The sequence below is a fragment of the Neophocaena asiaeorientalis genome, unplaced genomic scaffold (assembly GCF_003031525.2).
Source record: "Neophocaena asiaeorientalis asiaeorientalis breed wild unplaced genomic scaffold, Neophocaena_asiaeorientalis_V1.1 scaffold7, whole genome shotgun sequence".
Taxonomy (NCBI): Eukaryota; Metazoa; Chordata; class Mammalia; order Artiodactyla; family Phocoenidae; genus Neophocaena; species Neophocaena asiaeorientalis.
The window spans coordinates 18580734-18598533 of record NW_020185337.1 but is presented as its reverse complement, the minus strand read 5'-3'; the positions used below and the strand labels follow the sequence as shown (position 1 = coordinate 18598533).

General features: G+C 35.3%; 1 protein-coding gene across 2 annotated transcripts in view; it reads left to right on the top strand.

Annotated features, from left to right (window-relative positions):
- The window catches only part of MMRN1 (multimerin 1), a 66151-nt gene extending 51402 nt beyond the window's left edge, over nucleotides 1-14749 (top strand). For both annotated transcript variants that reach the window (XM_024736159.1, XM_024736158.1), the window contains 2 exons: nucleotides 12511-12663; nucleotides 13877-14749. In XM_024736159.1, the coding sequence (XP_024591927.1) occupies nucleotides 12511-12663; nucleotides 13877-14298 (575 nt within the window). In that variant the 3' untranslated portion in view covers nucleotides 14299-14749. The remainder of the gene's footprint in view (nucleotides 1-12510; nucleotides 12664-13876) is intronic.
- Nucleotides 14750-17800: the final 3051 nt, after the last annotated feature.

Sequence of the window (17800 nt, the reverse complement as noted above, 5' to 3'; positions counted from 1 at the left end):
CATCAGAGGAGATGAGTATGAATAGTATCATGAAAGTAATATCAACAGAAACAGAAAGATTGTGGGAAAATTAATGGTCTAAGGAACAACAAGTCATGATTCTGGTCCTAGTTATTTCTGTATGTTTCTGTGCAGCCTTGAGTAATTCCCCTCTCTGGGTCTCGGCTTCTTCCTTTTATGAGATGGGATTGCAGTAGGTATTTTTCTGAGCTCATTAGTAGAAATATGTTGCAGACTGGATTGCTGTAAAAAAAACATGAGCTTTTCACAGCCTGAATACACTACACAGCACTTGGGGAGGGGAGAGATCTAGAATATTCTGCGGTTTTGCATTTGGGAAATGAGAGGGTAGAAGTACCATGGACAGATGTTGTAAACACCAGAGAAGCATACATTTGGGAGGAAAGAGGAACTTAGTGTAGTGCATATAAACTACTTAATAGTCTCTCTGTATGAAAGAAGTGTTTTATTAAGATGTCTGGCATATGAGTAATATTAAATAATCTTTCCACAATGAAAAGAATAGCTACGGACTCTTATTAAAAGAAATACAGTGAACCTCTCATATGAGTCTGCTGTTAAAATATACACTCATTTGGATGAATTTTGAATTTTATTGCTTTTTCATTACAAAAGGGTAATCATTATCCTAGCTTAACATGACCCTTCATGTTTAATCTCTGAATGTTCAGAGAATACGAAAAATCACAGAATAATACAAAGTTGAGTTGTCTCTTGACTATTTAAGCTATTGTATTTATTTATGACTCCTTCCAAATTAATCTGACCCAGGAGGACTAATCTTACCATGTGGGATCACAGAACAAATTATTTAGGCTTACATGTTTCCAAGAGAAAAGTAGTATTTCAGTACAAGATGTTCTTACAATAATCATTTTAGGAAAAATATTGAGTTGTTCTTTCTCCAAACTACTTTAATCCTTGGTCCTCTTGTGGACACTGCAAATGAGTTTCAGTTAAACTCTGCAGGATATGTGATAATACACCAGGCAAACTGGGTCATTCTTTTTTCCTTAAACCAAAAAGTACCCGTATCTCTACAGTAAGTATAAATTTAAATAGCTTCAAAATTAATTGAGTTAAGAGACTCAGTAGAACATAAGAACTAATAAACTTTCAGAGTAGAAAGAATGCATGTTAGGAGCTTATAAAAATTGCATTGAGACATTTACATCAAGTTGACTCAATATTGGGCTTAATGGGCTAATAATTAACTTAGTACTGATTCTCTTTTTAATGATGCCTTGATCTAATTGTTTCTTGTTCCTTTATTTACTGTAAGTAGAATTTTTATAGGCCTCAAGTTAATAATTAATTAAAAGTTCTTTATTTTATCTTTGTAAAGATAACCCATAATGATATCAGGGCAATAAAGGTATATTGGCCTAATTTCATATGTGGGGCAGATACATTCACTGTACCGCAGGATCAGCAACAAAAATGTGTGAGGCCCTTTCAAGTGGATGCGTAGATACGCGTGCTCTTTAAGCCGGCTCTGCTTCTATGGGTCATAAAACTGACGGTATTCATTGAACAGCTGAGCAGGTAAAGCCTATGCAAGATGATGAAACCAGTGGACTCAGGCTAAATTCTCCTCTAAGAATAAACCAATTGCAAAATAAACTACTTCCTTTGATACCAACTGTGAGACACACGGACACACTAGTTAAATTTGGCTGTGCTTCCTTCGGCCTTTGCTATGATACTGTAAATACTGTCTGGCCACATTACTCCCCTACCTAACACCAGAAGGTAATTTATCACGATCTTACAAATCTCACAATAATATTATTCAGATTATAGCCACTATCATTTGCAGAATAAATGCAGTTTGTAGAAAGAAAAAACACAGAAACATAGTTTTTAAAATTTAATCTTTTTTTTTCTTTTTCTAAATTGAAGTATAGTCGATTTATAATATAGTGTTAGTTTCAGGTGTACAGCACAGTGATTCAGTTATATGGTTATACATATATATTCTTTTTTAGATTCTTTTCCCTTATAGGTTATTACAAAATGTTGAGTAGAGTTCCCTGTGCTATACAGTAGGTCCTTGTTGTTTGTCTGGGTTTTTATTTTGTTTTTTTTTAAGATGTTGGGGGTAGGAGTTTATTAATTTATTCAGTTATTTTTGCTGTGTTGGGTCTTCGTTTCTGTGCGAGGGCTTTCTCTAGCTGTGGCAAGCGGGGGCCACTCTTCATCGCGGTGCGCGGGCCTCTCACTATCGCGGCCTCTCTTGTTGCGGAGCACAGGCTCCATACACGCAGGCTCAGTAGTTGTGGCTCACGGGCCCAGTTGCTCCACGGCATTTGGGATCCTCCCAGACCAGGGCTCGAACCCGCGTCCCCTGCATTAGCGGGCAGATTCTCAACCACTGTGCCACCAAGGAAGCCCTGTTTGTCTGTTTTATATAGAGTAGTGTGTATATGTTAATCTCAACCTCCTCATTTATCCCCCCTCCCTCCCCCTTTCCCCTTTGGTAACCATAAGTTTGTTTTCTATGTCTGTGAGTCTCTTTCTGTGTAATCTTAATTTTAATAACTGATAACCTCCTTTGAAGCCTAATAATAGTAATACTATAATGATGTAATATTGGACACCATGTATTAACACTTACTACATCCCAGGTACTGTACAAATTATACTACATATGTTCTTTCATTTAATATCTGCGAGGTAGCCATCATTATTCTTATTTTGAAGGTGAGTAAACTAACCCTTAGAGAGATGGCCTAAGGGATCCTGCCTAAGGTCATGCAACTAGTACGTGATGGAGCCTGACTCCTGGTCTTTTGGACTCAGGGCTCCGCTCAACTACTGTACTGAAGTAGATTGAGAAGTCTATTCACCTGCCTTTCTCTTCCTTCTGCTTGTGTTTGACGAATCATATCTATCTCAGAGTCTGGCCATATCTGAATATTCCGTAGATATTCCCAGGGAGTTTGCTTTCTTGAGGACCCAAACATTACCACTTGTTTCTGCGTTGACCAGAAGGAAGTAAAAAGGCTACTTTTCAGTTTAGCTTTTCTGTGTTAATGGCCAGTGGGCAGTTGTCATTGAAAGTTGGCATCACTTGTTCACCATATCTCCTCTGAGCTGATGCAGTGGGAGGTAACATTCAGAGTTCTCTTCCATATCACTTTCTTCTGAGCCATTCCCACATCCAGTTATGCTAATTATGATTCCTCTCAGGCCAATTCTGATAAACTGTTCTGGTTGAATCCCTAAATATTTGTTTCTAAACAAAAGTCCAGTAGACACCAAGAGGATTTTATTTCCTCTTTGAAGATTTGTTTGTGGAGCAATTGGCAGATTTGTCCCCGCAGAGCAGGTCGGGCTGCTTGCCTTGCAAGAGGAGCTGAATCCTGAATTGAATTGTTGTAACAATGTCAGCAGCATGGCTGACGATGCGCCTTCTGCTCGTGAGACCACTGACTTTTTATTTTAACCGTTCCTCCAGTATTTACCAAGTATATTTAACTCTCCTTAATAAACCTCTTTTATTCATCACTGTCACTTTAACTACTCTTCTTAAGAAAGAATACGTTCTGTAACAGATTTGGCAGTATACCAAATGCAACTTTAAAAATTATCATTTCTGTGAATATAAGCAATTTAAAAGAAAAAATAAGAACCTAGTGAATATTTTACTGTCTTACATCACTTTAAAACCATTTCTAAATTTTGTGACACAGCACAGAGGCAGTTGTGATGACTAAGAAGCACTGAACTTGGAATCAGGAAAACAAAGTTTAAGTCCTGCCTAGCAATGTGTTTATTTGTAAAAGTCATTTATTTTTCTAAAACTTACTTTCCTCATTTATAAAATTAGAATAACATATCTACCTTACAAAGTTTGAGAATCAAAGAAATCAACTTTCATACAGTGTATTATTGAGGTAGTTAGGATTATATGATACAATTTTCTCAGCTATATTCGATGTTTATATTTTATTTTCTCTAAAATTTTCACTTAATATTTGATATGTAATTATTTCCATGTAGCAACGTAATTTAAATGCTCATCGTATTCCATTGTTCCATCTTTAATTTATGTCACTGTGTTTTAAAATCAGCATATGTTGATAAATGAGCTTATGCTTACCACATAATAAATCAAAAAGAACAGGATTAAAAATATAAAGGCTTAAATGTATAAAAATGCATGGGTACTGACAAGCACTAAAAAATATCCACAGAAGTGTTAACAAGAGTTTTTTCTAAGGTATTTCAGCTCTTTATATGCTTTTCCATATCATAAGAAATAAACATTCTCACATATACCTCAGGATAAGTTGACTTCTATACAAAATATTGAATATAAGCTAATTAAATTTTGAAGGATAGCTACTTGAATTGAGTTTACGATGTGTTCTATAAGGTATCCAAAATGACACACAAGCTTGCTATGCTAGAAGCATTCATGGGACTCAGCATTTAGTTATACACACAGCTAAGGATTATTATAGTGAAATAATAGATGATAGGATCAGCAAGGGGGAAAGACCCAGGCGGAGTCTGGAGAAATCCATGCATAGGCTTTCTTATGCTCTCTCCCTCCCATGAGGGGGTGTACTTCTATGTGTTCTGTTTTCCAGTCACCAAAAAATGCAGTCACATGTGTGCAATTTTTCTGCCCAGAGAAGACCATCAGATATTAAGCTCTCAAGGGTTTTATTGGGGCTTACACTGCTATAACAATGTACCATAGATAAAGTGGCTTATAGTCAAGAGAAATTCACTTCTCACAGTTTTGAGATCAGGCTGGCATGGTCAGGTTCTGATGAGAGCCCTCTTCTGGATTGCAGACTGTCAACTTCTTGTTTTATTCTCACATGGCAGAAAGGGAAGGAGTGAGAGAGTTCTCTGGGGTCCCTTTTAAAAGGGCACTAATCCTATTCGTGAAGGCACCACCCTAACTACCTAAATGACCTAAATACCTCCCACAGGCCCCACCTCCTAGTACCATCACCTGGGGAGTTAGGAATTCCACCTATGAGTTTTTGGGGGACACAAACATTCACTCCATAATAGGGCTGGTCACGTAGGTACCCTCTGTTGAGCACATACCAAAACTCCATACTCTAAAAGGAAAGTAGACGTTCAGCATAAACCATATAGCTTGTCTGAAGAGTCAGGGCACTGCAAAAGACACTTTTTAAATAGTTAGAGAATAGAGACAAGCCAAGTTCCCAGGCACAGATCAAGGGAAAATCCTTGCAAGTCAGCCTTTCTAAAGGCAGCAGTCTCAGGCCTGTTATATTGACTCTTTTCTGCTCATGATATTAAAGATATTCTTTGTGTCAGAGTTGGTTAGCAAACCTGTCTTCTGGGGACAGCCTCCCCAGTTTGTGTCAATAAAACATATCAGTATTGAAAAGAATATTAAATGAACTAGTTTTTGTTCATTGTTCCCTGGGAGAAGAAAAGACTCCCCTAGTTTTCCAGAGGATGCCCCTTTGTATGGAAGGATGACAGTTGAAGAGAGGATGCTGACAAAATTAACAATCCTTTCCTGCTTCATGTCTTGCAATAAAGTGACCATGGTACCTATGGTGAACAGTCAGAAACTCATGCACCTGACACTCACATCTGAACCAAAATTTATGACACATGGTCTGACAGTAAAAAGGAAATGGTCACTGCATATGCTGGGATGCATTTTCTAACAAGAATCACGGGAGCTATTTCTCAACAAGACTGTTTCTTTGACACCAAAGTTTTGACACCAAATTTGATTATTAACTGGTCTGTAATTAAATACACTGAATCGATGTCTTTCTACCAGTCCCTGACAACACTATAAGTTCAAAATTGCACATGATAGTATTATTTTGTGCTGTATTGATTATCAAGCATGAAAAAGAATGTGCTGGGATAATTAAATCACAGATTGTGACCATGTGGAACAGCAGTCTGAGTGGACATGATACTCGCATCTTGACAAAAAACTTGCAGCATAAAAAAATAGCTCTGCCGTATATTAACTGCGTATGAAATTTGAAAAACATACCCTAAAAGTTGTAATTGCCAGTTTTACTATACACAGCCTCAAAGTGGATCTGAATGGAAATAATAAGTATTTTCTTATAAATTTAATTTGAATTATTCAAAGCTGTTTATTTTGAATATCATTGTTTTAGGGGAAAATATCACATGGCACTTTGTTGATACTCTGGATTAATGAAAACTCAAGTCTCTTCACCTCTCGAACAAATTACCAGAAAAATTATTACACAGTGTCTGGACAGCTAAAGAAATCAGTGAAAGAAAGTTATTGTGTGTCACTGTGCCAGAGTCATATAGGAATTAAAATACACATCTAACTTTTACAAAAAAGGAAATCAATTTTTATAGTTAATCAACAGTCCTTTAAGAACTTTTTTCTAGGCTTTATAATCCTAAGCAAGCGTTAAATTTAAAATTTTTCATGGATATTTAGATTCGAGAGGCATCAGCACAAATATTGTGCCTATAAAATCAGGTATTGTTATAGATGCTTTGGATACATCATAACATTTTTTAAAAATTCTATCTTCTTGGAGTTTACACTCTAGCAAGGATAGAGAACAAAAACATAAGTAAAAATGTAAATTACATAGTATGTTAAAAGGTGATAAATATTATGCATAAAAGAAAAAGCAGAGAAAGGTAGAGAAGCAGAGTTTTGTGGGATGTGCTGAGTGTGTTGGGAGCCAAGTGCAGTATTATTAAATAAGATGGTGGGATAGGCTTCAACTGTGGGAAAAATAGTGAATTCTGCAGGCAACTGGGGATATAATGGAAACTTTGTTATTTTGTTGTAACAAAAGTTGACAGTGGAAGATGTACCTATAGAGTAATGTGATATTTGGTTGTTATGTTTTATGTTTCAAAATGTTTTCCATGTGCTTTTGAACACTATGCTGTTATAAAGCTGTTTTGAATGTGAAAGAAAAGAAACATGCCACAGCATATACTAAGCACTAAATGAATGTTATAGGAGTTCATTATCATAAGAGTTTCGTGTCTTATTGAGAACTGGATGTTTGGACAAATCTCATGGAAGAGGTAGCTTTGGGCTGAGCATTTATTCAATCAACCGTTTACACACTGTGTTGAGTATGTTTAAATTCATCCTATTGTTAACAATTAAACATTTTTGAGCAGGAGTATGACATCACCTCGTATGTGCATTATTAAGATTTATTTTGAGTTCTTCCGCGGATCAGTTAGAAAATTATTACAGCAGCCCTGGCTTGAATAGATTAAGACTTCAAATAATGATAGAGAAAGGAACAAAATGGAAACTAGGAATGTTAGTTAAAAGCGAATATATATTCAGTAGAAAACAGCTAATTGAAAATACAAACTCTTAGAATAAAGAATAACACCAAAGTTTAAATAAAGCATCAGTGATGGGAAGTTGGTCATTCCATTAATGGAAATAGGAAGGTTAAGGAGGAAGTACAGTTGTACACAGGAAGAGAAGTTTATTCTGTGATACATGAGTTTAAAGATCTCTTCTCCCTATAGAAATGTCCAGAAGTCATTTACAAATGTAGGTCTGGAACCAAAAGAGGGTTTGTAGATAAAAAGTGGAAATTATTGCACAGAAGTGATATCTGAGGGCAAAGAAGTGAATTAGGTAGCTAAAGAAAAAGAACTGAACTGAAGACAGAAACACGGAGATTTCCTTTATTTGAAGAGAGCACGGGGGTTGGGGGAGGAGTAATCAGAACCATCAGAACAAGGAAAGTGCGTGATTCTCTGAACTCAAAGTCTATAAGAAAAAGAAAAAGACAAGAAGACATAGTGATGTAGGAGACCTGTGCAAACAAAATAATAGAAGTAAAAATATTGGGGAGAGGTTTGTTTTTTTATGGTATAATTTACATAGAGTTCAAGTCACTGTTTTTGATGTGCAGTCTATGAATTCGGACGGATGTGTAGTCATGCAATCACCACAACAATGAAGATGAAGTACAGTTCTATCACCCCCCAAAATTCTCTTATGTAACTTTGTAGTCAAACCCTACCTCCACTCCCAGCCACTGGCAACCAGTGATCTGTTTTCTTCCCTTACATTTTCAAAGTGTATTAAATCATACACTGTGTGTAAGCTTTTGAGTCTGGCTTCTTTCACTTAGTATAATATGTTTGAGATCCATCCATGTTGTTGCATATATTCCTCTTCATTACCAAGTAGTAGTCCATTGTGTATGGCTGTACTACAGTTTGTTTACCCATTTAGTAGTTGAAGGATATGTTGGCTGTTTTCAGTTTGAGGTGATTCTGAATAAAGCTGCTATAAACATTCACATAAAGGTTTTTGTGTACACATATGTTTTCATTTCTCTTGAGCTAATATGTACCAGTAGCATAGCTTGGTTGTAAGATAAGTACAGTTTTAACTTTATAAGGACAGGCCAATCACTTGCTATTTCCATGAGTAATGTATGAGAATTCTAATTGCTCCGCAACCTTGTCAGCACTTGGCACTGTCAATTTTGTTTATTTTACCATTTTAATAAGTGTATTACTATATCTAAGTGTGATTTTATTTTGCATTTTCCTAATGACTAACATTGTTGAGCATATTTCAATATATTTGCCACTTTTCATACTTCTTTTGATTGAAGATTATAAGAAAAAGGCAAAACATGATAACATCAAATAAAAAACATTAAATTTTCTGGGTCATGGCTTAAGATAAATGAAAATAGTTTAATGACAAGGGTTATAATAAATCATCTGGGACAGGGCTACTTCATTTGGTAAAGATTGCTGATATGATTAAATGAGCTTTAAATTATATTTGAAAGGCTGAGAAAAAAGATTCCAGAAACAATATCAAGAACAACAGATGCGATTTAAAAAGAAGAACAAAAATTAAAACTGACAATTGAAGGAAAAGTAGTAAAGATGGTTGGAGACAATATTGCCATCTGTCTACACACCAATGAACAGAATATGAGTGATTAGAGCAATGAATTTGAAAATTTAATATAAACAACTGTTCACATTTCTAGAAGTTGTTGAAAAGGGACATATGAAGTATTTTTAGCGCAATGGAAGGATAAGTATTATTTGATAGGTATAATTTTGATAAATGATGCAACAGAATAGCATTGAAAATTAATGTATCCATTGGTATGAGGGTGAAAACATGTTAGAGAGCATTGGCATCAGGACGAAAGATAAAGAAAAGTTCTAATGTTGTGTGGATACAGTATCTAGAGCAGATACTGGTGGATTTGTATAACGTTTTCCTCTATGTATGACAAAACTCACCCAGAGGCAGTGATAGGTCTCCTCACTAACCTGTTGCAAACTTCATTCTGCCCTAAGCAGAGATCAGAGTTATCTGCTCTCTACAACGTTACTGTTTAAATGAAGAAATAAAAAAATAAAATACTGATGCTAAAATAGAACTAAGCTTTACAAATTTAAAAATAATTTAAATAAGTGATTAAGAAAAAACTTATGTTACATAAAACGTATTATATATGACATGTTAGGGTTACTATAAATAAAAATAGAAGACATCAATATAAAGTGCCCTTTCATTTTATTCATTGAATACCTATTGAATAAGTGCTGAATGAGCGCCAAGAAAAGTTGAGTGGACAGAGTGGTAAATTCAACACAATCCCTCTTCTCACGGAGTTCAGACATTAAGCAAGTAATTAAAATAAAGAATGGTAAATACTGGCAAAGACAGTGCTTTGAAAATGTTAAGGAGCTCTTCAGTCAGTTCAAATTTAACATGAATATTTATGAAATATGGAAGTAGGATTAATAGAAAAGTGTAACTTGAGCACGTATTAGGGCACAGAAAGCAAAGATCAGAACAAATTGAGACTTATGAAACATTCCAAGACAGTGGTAAAAGAATTTTAGTCATGTTCAGAGCAGAGAAATGAATATTAAAAGATTAGTTATGCTTTTTGCACAAGATAGTAGAATGTTGAGTTGGCAGAACTTAACTAATCGTACGACCTCCAACAAAGAAAATAAATGGACTGGAAGGAGTTTAAGAGGTCATGGAAGCCCAAGGTAGAAGTTGTGGAAAGTTTGCTTGAAATAATTCTACGTCTCTAGAAAAACATGCCAGTGACATCATAGCATTGAACTCTGCATGATGTTTTAGAACATGTGATGAAGGGATAAGAGTATTAGATTAAGGATGAGGTCATCTACTCCATCTTCCATTGATTTGTTCATTCATCTTTAGAAAGGCAATTTAGCACTTCTATATGTCAGGCACTGTGCTAGTCAATAGTGACACAAAGTTTAAGAAATGGAGGACCTGAGCCCTCACCTCACAAAAGCCCACACTCATTGGAAGTAAGGACAAGTGAGCAATTACAGTAGGGTATGATAAATTCAACAGCACTTCAGAGCATCAGACAACAAATAAGAGAATGCATACAATTAATTCTATCAAAAGGGATGAGGAAAGATGTCAAAAAGAAAATGATGCTTTATTGGAGTCTGATTTTTACTGTTAATTCAAGAAGAAATTGCCTATTGAGCACAAATATGTACAGGAACTTATTATAAAGGTAGCTAACCATTTTTAAAGTATTTTAGTAATAAAGTAAAAAAAATATGAGTCAGATGATATACAAAAGTAGATTTGTAGCTGGTTGCATAATGAAATTCAAATAGTTTCAACTGACAAATCAGTGCCAACCAATCTTTGGTTGTATGTTACAAGGCTCTGTACTTGACACTGATCCATTAAATATTTTTCTCAAAATAGGAATATAGTCAATATTTTATCATAACTTTAAATGGAGTAGTTTGTTAAAATATTGCATCATTATATTGTACACCTGAAACTAATAACATAACACTGTAAATCAACTACACTTCAAAAAAAGTTTTTTAATTCTAATTATACAGGCATGCAGTTTGGTCACATTTTATATGAATTCGAATTACTAAATATGAGGTAGAATTATTTAAAATATTTTTAGATCTCACTCTTGAGACAAATGTTAAAACAAATAACCCTAAATTTGAAAATCATCAGTGACCATGATTTGAAATGAGTGAATTGTAAACTGTTTACATTATTTCCACAAGGTGGAGCCATAGTGGTAACTGTGGCTAGTAATGTATTCTTCCAACCTTTTCTCTCCACATAATTATGAATTATGTTAATAACCATATTCATAATTTGAGGCTTCCTAAATAACTGAAATTATTCTATACCTAATAAGTGAACTGAAACTTGCCGTCTTCAGCAAATCAAACATATTGGGGATTTACCCCACTCTTTTACTGCTGTCTAATATTCCTTGATGAAAAGATACTATAAATTCATTTAATAAGTCCCTCATCAATGGTCATGTAGGTGTCCTACAATTTTTCACTAGTGCAAGTAATATCATAAAGAACTTTCTTGAATAATTATCTTTGTATACATATGCAAGGGTATCTGGAATATATATTCTGGCCAGGAGAAATTTCTGACTCCAAAGCGAAAGAACCTTTTTAATTCTGTCAAATATGGTCAAATTGTCCTCCTATTCGAAGGTTCCAACAATATAAGCTCTAACCAACATTGTATGAGAATGCCCATTTTCCTTCATATTGCATGATTATTTTGTTTTTAAATGTTGCCACCTGATAAAATGTTGTTGGTGGTAATTTGTTATTCCTTAATTAGTAGTGAGGTTGAATAAGTTTTGAAAATTTTAATGAGCTTTTGTAGTTTTTGTTCAATGATTTGCCAGTTCATATTATTTGCCCACTTTTCACTATTTTTACAGGTTTACATACTTTTTCTTTTGGATTAGTCAGAAGTTTTCATTTGCTATAATTAGTCATTACCTTGTTGTAGCTGTTAAAAAAAAATAGTTTCTCTTAATCTGGCACTTTGAAATTCAATAATGGGTGGTTTTCATTGCAAATGAGTTTTAATTCTTAGGTGGTCAAATGTCAGGATTTTTCTTTTATGGCCTCTGGGTTTTGTTTATTTTGTTTGTGTTGAAAGAGCTTTCCAAAATTTTAAAGCTCAATAAAGATATTCCTTTTATTTGATTGTAATGCAATCATATGTTTTTTTCACATTTAGTATTTTTACACACATGGAATTTATATTTTTATGGATATCCAATTAGCTTAGCACCATTTATTGAATAGACTTTTTTTTCTCCAATGATTTGAAATATTACTTTTGTCATGTACTGGTTCCAAATATACATGATTGTGTGTCCAGATAGTCTATCTGTTCTACAGTTGACCAAAATCTTAATATTTACCACACATAAATGCAGTGAATCACAGAATTAGTCCCACTTCCAAAAAGCAGGAAAGGGCTTCAGAAGAAGCTGCTCAGGTAGTTCAGAGATTTGTATGAAGTCCCATGATTACATTGGTGGGTGTCCTGGGCCTGGGAATGCATTTTCCTTAATTCTAATTCTGCTGCAAACTATGATTTGAGATCAACAGGAAAACAGGTCACTTTTACCCTCTTTTATCTTGATTCTTTTTCAGTAACAGAGGAGTATTCAGACTGTAGTAGATCCCCATGCCAGAATGGGGGCACATGTATAAATGGAAGAACTAGCTTTATCTGTGCTTGCCGACATCCTTTTACTGGTGACAACTGTACTGTCAAGGTGGTGGAAGAAAATGCTTTAGCTCCAGGTAAAAAAGTACACGCGTCCTTGGATTTGCTCAATGTCATAAAAACATTTTTTGAACTGTTTACGAATGAATGTTTAGACCTGCTTAATCTGGACTCGAGGATTAATTCCTTTTACTTCTCAAATTAAGTGAATAACATACATGATTTTGTCGGGTAAACTCATTGATATACACAAGTTGAAATTGTCAATATTGGTAGAATAGAGGCAGTTTAGTGAAAATTCCCCCCCCCCACTTATTTTTTTCCTAGTGCATCTTAAAAGAAAATACATATATATATGTCGAACTAGTATAAACTTTTTCTCCTCAAACAAGTTGTTAAAGAATACATCTTTGATTCATATCAGATCTGATCCTTTAAATGAAGCCATAATAAGTGAATAGCAGTATGTCTTCTATGAAGGTCAAGTTCAGTGTCATTTTGACTGGCTAAGGGCTGTTACAACATGCTCAGATGTATTGAGTAGAACAAAGGTGCCTTTTTGCCCATTTACTTTCGTAAGTATTGGTTGCTATAGATTTACTTCCAGAATGTACCATTTCTGATTTTTATACAAGAAAATGTGTGCAGGGATTAAAATATATTCTCTTTAAAATGACAGCAAAAAAGTATGTTGCAGATCAGGCTTTTCTTAATAGTGCGCTGCATAATAAAGAGTAAATTTTTTAGTCTGTTTTTAAATCTCAGCCTTTGTAAGTACATTTGGCATTAATTACATAGAAGACTGCTTTTGTCTACTTCTCGATAGTGCATACAATTTCATTGGGTTTCTGTTTTAGCCTCTAGAAACTGTTTGACAAGGTGCTGCAAAAATTGTTTCTGCATCATATCAGCTTTAATTCATGCAAGAGGCTTTAAAACATTCTGACATACCATAATAATCAGAGTGCTTTGAATTCCTTCATCTCTGGAGAGATCAAAGCAACATGCAAATTAATCTCTGAGGCATTTCTATGAGGAAGGTATTGAGTGTTACTACCACCATTCTATCCTGATCTAAATGGAGAAACAGTCTCAGAGAGGCTAAGCAATTTTGGGTAGTTCAGGCAAGAAAAGGGGAAAACACCCAGACACATATGCCCTTGTTAAGTCTGATGAATGACCTTTTTTCTTCTACTAATGCTTTTTGTAACCGAGATAAAATGATAAAGATATAAACAGAACAAGATCAAAACATGAAAATTAACTCTTTCCATTTTTTTCCGCTAACAGATTTTTCAAAAGGATCTTACAGATACGCACCGATGGTGGCATTTTTTGCATCTCATACATATGGAATGACTACACCTGGTCCTATCTTATTTAATAACTTGGATGTCAACTATGGAGCCTCATATACTCCAAGAACTGGAAAATTCAGAATCCCCTATCTTGGGGTGTATGTTTTTAAGTATACCATTGAGTCATTTAGTGCTCATATCTCTGGATTTTTAGTGGTTGATGGAGTAGACAAGCTTGCATTTGAGTCTGAAAGTATTAACAGTGAGATATGCTGTGATAGGGTTTTGACTGGGGATGCCTTATTAGAATTAAATTATGGGCAGGAAGTGTGGTTGCACCTTGTAAAAGGAACAATTCCAGCCAAATTTCCCCCTGCTACTACATTTAGTGGTTACTTATTATACCGTACATAAATTAGTGTGAAAGACAAGACTGTCACCTTTACTGAGAAGCAGCCAGTGTTTTTATTTATCTTTGCATGCACATTTGCTCTGTTTTTGGTTTTTCCACATGAATGAAAACCAACTTCTTTTTTAAATCTGAGTAAGGCTGCAAGTTTGTTTATTTCATAAAATTATTTGAATATCTTTTGGACAACATGTATATGGAGTTCATGCTCCTAAGGAGATTTAGAGGCATGGAAAACAAAGTGCATTTGTTAGCATAACCATTCCTATTTTTGTCTTTTCATGTTAAGGCATTTCAGTGTAAAAGAAATATTATAAAATGACAATCACTCAATATTGCCAGTCACAGTTGTCTTTTCAATAGAACATTTAACTTTTGTTATTCCCTGTGTACATAAATATATAACATATGTTTCTTAAATTCACAAATTCAAATAAAGTACTCAAAGACCAAGAAGTTTCTTTTAACTTTGATTTTTATTCTTTCCTGTTGAGTTGATTAATTTTACATATTAAAATTTTCATTTGTAATGAGAATTTTTAAAGCTGAATTAGAAACTTAAAATATGCTTAACTATTGTTCCCTTCCTAAACTATATTCAATATCCTGTGATCAACCATAATGAAAAATTTGACAAAAGAATATATATATGTATTACTGGATCACTTTGTTGTAATCCAGAAACTAACACAACATTGTAAATCAACTATACTTCAATAAAATTTTTTTAAAAACTATTGTTCCCTTCCTATAATTAGAGAATAAAGTAGTACTTGACACATTTGAACACTTACACCCAAGTCTAAAAATATAGAAGTGGACATTTTACCTGCCTCCATCATACAATATCTACAGGGGAAAAAAAAAACACTTTTCTCTAATGGGTATCCTGTGGTAACACATGCAGACCTGCCTTATTCTTATAACAGGTGCATATATGCCATGGTGATACTACAATTTATGGATTTATGGGACGCTCCCTCTGCCTTGGTTTTCTTCTAAGCAACTTATACTGATTCCTTACAAAAGCTTTTATAAAGTGGGTATTATTATCATCATTTTTATGGTTGAACAGCGATTGACTAAGGAATGGACCAAGCTTCACAAGTAGGAAGGACTGAGGCAGTATTTAGAATCAGCCATCCTTCTCCAGCATCCACATCCATCCTTTCTGTATGTTACCTCCTAAGATGTACCATAACTGATTAAATAATCTCTTATGAAGGCCATTTGCATTATCTCCAATGTTTCATTATAACAATGTTATTGTAGTAAACACCCTTAAACATATATTCCCTATGTATTTAACAAGATAGTTTTGAACAAGAGATTCCTATAAGTTATCCTAAAAATAATAAGTAAGAAGTTTTTGGTATGGCAAACATTTTTCATGAATTAATTACTCTAATGCTTACTATAATCCTATGTATAACATACTAACCGTGTGAGATATGTATCATGTATTATTCTCCTTATACTTATGAGTAACAGAGGCAGGAAGAAGGTAATTTTCCCAATAGTTCAGCAAATTGTGAGAATTTCAGAAACAAAGGATAAGCATGTATTTTTATTTTCTAACGTACCATCAAGGTGCCCTTGAAGAGATTTGTACCACTCCATAGGCCCAGTTTGCTCATGTTTAAAGAGTACTCATTACCCCCAACACATACTCATCAAAACTCACAATTTTTAAAAATACTGCCAATCTCGAAAGTGAAAATATTATCTCCTCATGGCAGAAACTTAAAAATTTTTCAAATTTGCTGAAACTTGAAAGCATATGTTCGGACAAAGAGTTGTACACAAATGTTCAGTGTAACTTTATTTATAATAGCCAAAACCTAGGCTCCACCCACACGTCCAGCAATAGATGAACAGTTAAGCAAACTCTGGCATATCCATACAGCAGAGGACTGCCAATCAATAAAAAGGAATGAACACACTACAACACATACCACAGATAATCTGTAGAAGATTTCAAACTGCAGCCTAATGAACCTGGAATAACCCTGCAGGTAAGTGTGAAGTGACTATTGCCCATCAGAATGTCTCATGTTGAGCCAAAATAGCTGTGCCTTCATAGCTGAGCCTCACTCAGTACACTGGGGAAGAGTGTGAGCCAGATGCTGACAAGTAAAGCCTGAATGATTGACAATTTCTATTCTGTGTAAATGTGGCATTTTCAAAAATATTGGGAAAGTTTTGAAAATTTCTTTAGTCCCTGCTTGAAATTACATCACAATATACAAGAGAGGCAGGTGGGAGAGGCCCTCCAGGACCTGAGGAGTGGGAGAGGCGTGGAGGACGTTTGCCCCACCCACTCGAGCCTGGGAAACCTGATGAGCACCCAGGCTAGTCCCCCACCCTCTGAGACCAGAGGCAGGAGACCCGCCTGGGCCCCTTCTGTTCTGTTGAGCCTAAGCTCCACACTCCACACCCCCCAGGGCCTTTTCCAGCCCCATGGGTGCTAAGTATAGGCCCCACCCACCACCCAAACCCCACCCCTTCTTAGGCCTCACCCTCCACAGCAAGGCCTTCCCCCCCATTTTTTTCTTCTCCTTTTTTACTATTGTGGTTTTGTTTCACCTTCCAGTTGTTGTTTCATCTATATTTTTATTTTTATATTCTTTCCAACATACCTGTTAGTTTCCTAGTCTAATTTTATTTTTTATTGTTCTCCTTATTATTATTTTATTTTTTGGCACCCCGTATGGCTTGTAGGATCTTGGTTCATGAGCCAGGGGTCAGGCTGAAGCTGCTGAGGTGGGAGCTTCAAGTCCGAACCACTGGACTAACAGAGAACCTTAGACTCCAGGAAATATTCATCAGAGTGAGGCCTCCTGGAGGTCCTCATCTTGGCAGAAAGACCCAGGTCTACCCAACAGCCTAGAAACTCCACTGTTGGAATCCTCAGGCCAAACACTCAGAAGGACAGGAACACAATCCCACTCATCCAAAAAAAAAAAAAGAGAGAGACAGCAAAAGAATATGTCACAGATGAAGGAGCAAGGTAAAAACCTACAGGACCAAATAAATGAAGAGGAAATAAATACCTGAAAAAGAATTCAGAGTAATGATAGTAAAGATGATCCAGAATCTCGGAAAAAGAATGGAGGCACAGACTGAGAAAATACAAGAAATGTTTAACAAAGACCTAGAAGAACTAAAGAACAAACAAACAGAGATGAACAACACAACAACTGAAATGGAAAATACACTAGAAGGAATCAATAACAGAATATCTGAGGCAGAAGAACAAATAAGTGAGCTGGAAGACAAAATGGTGGAAATAACTGACAAGGAGCAGAATAAAGGAAAAATAATGAAAAGAATCGAAGACAATCTCTGAGACAACACTAAGTGCACTAACATTCGAATTATAGGGGTCCCAGAAGAGGAAGAGAAAAAGAAACGTCCTGAGAAAGTATTTGAAGAGATTATAGGGGAAAACTTCCCTAACATGGGAAAGGAAATAGTCACCCAAGTCCAGGAAGCACAGAGTCCTAT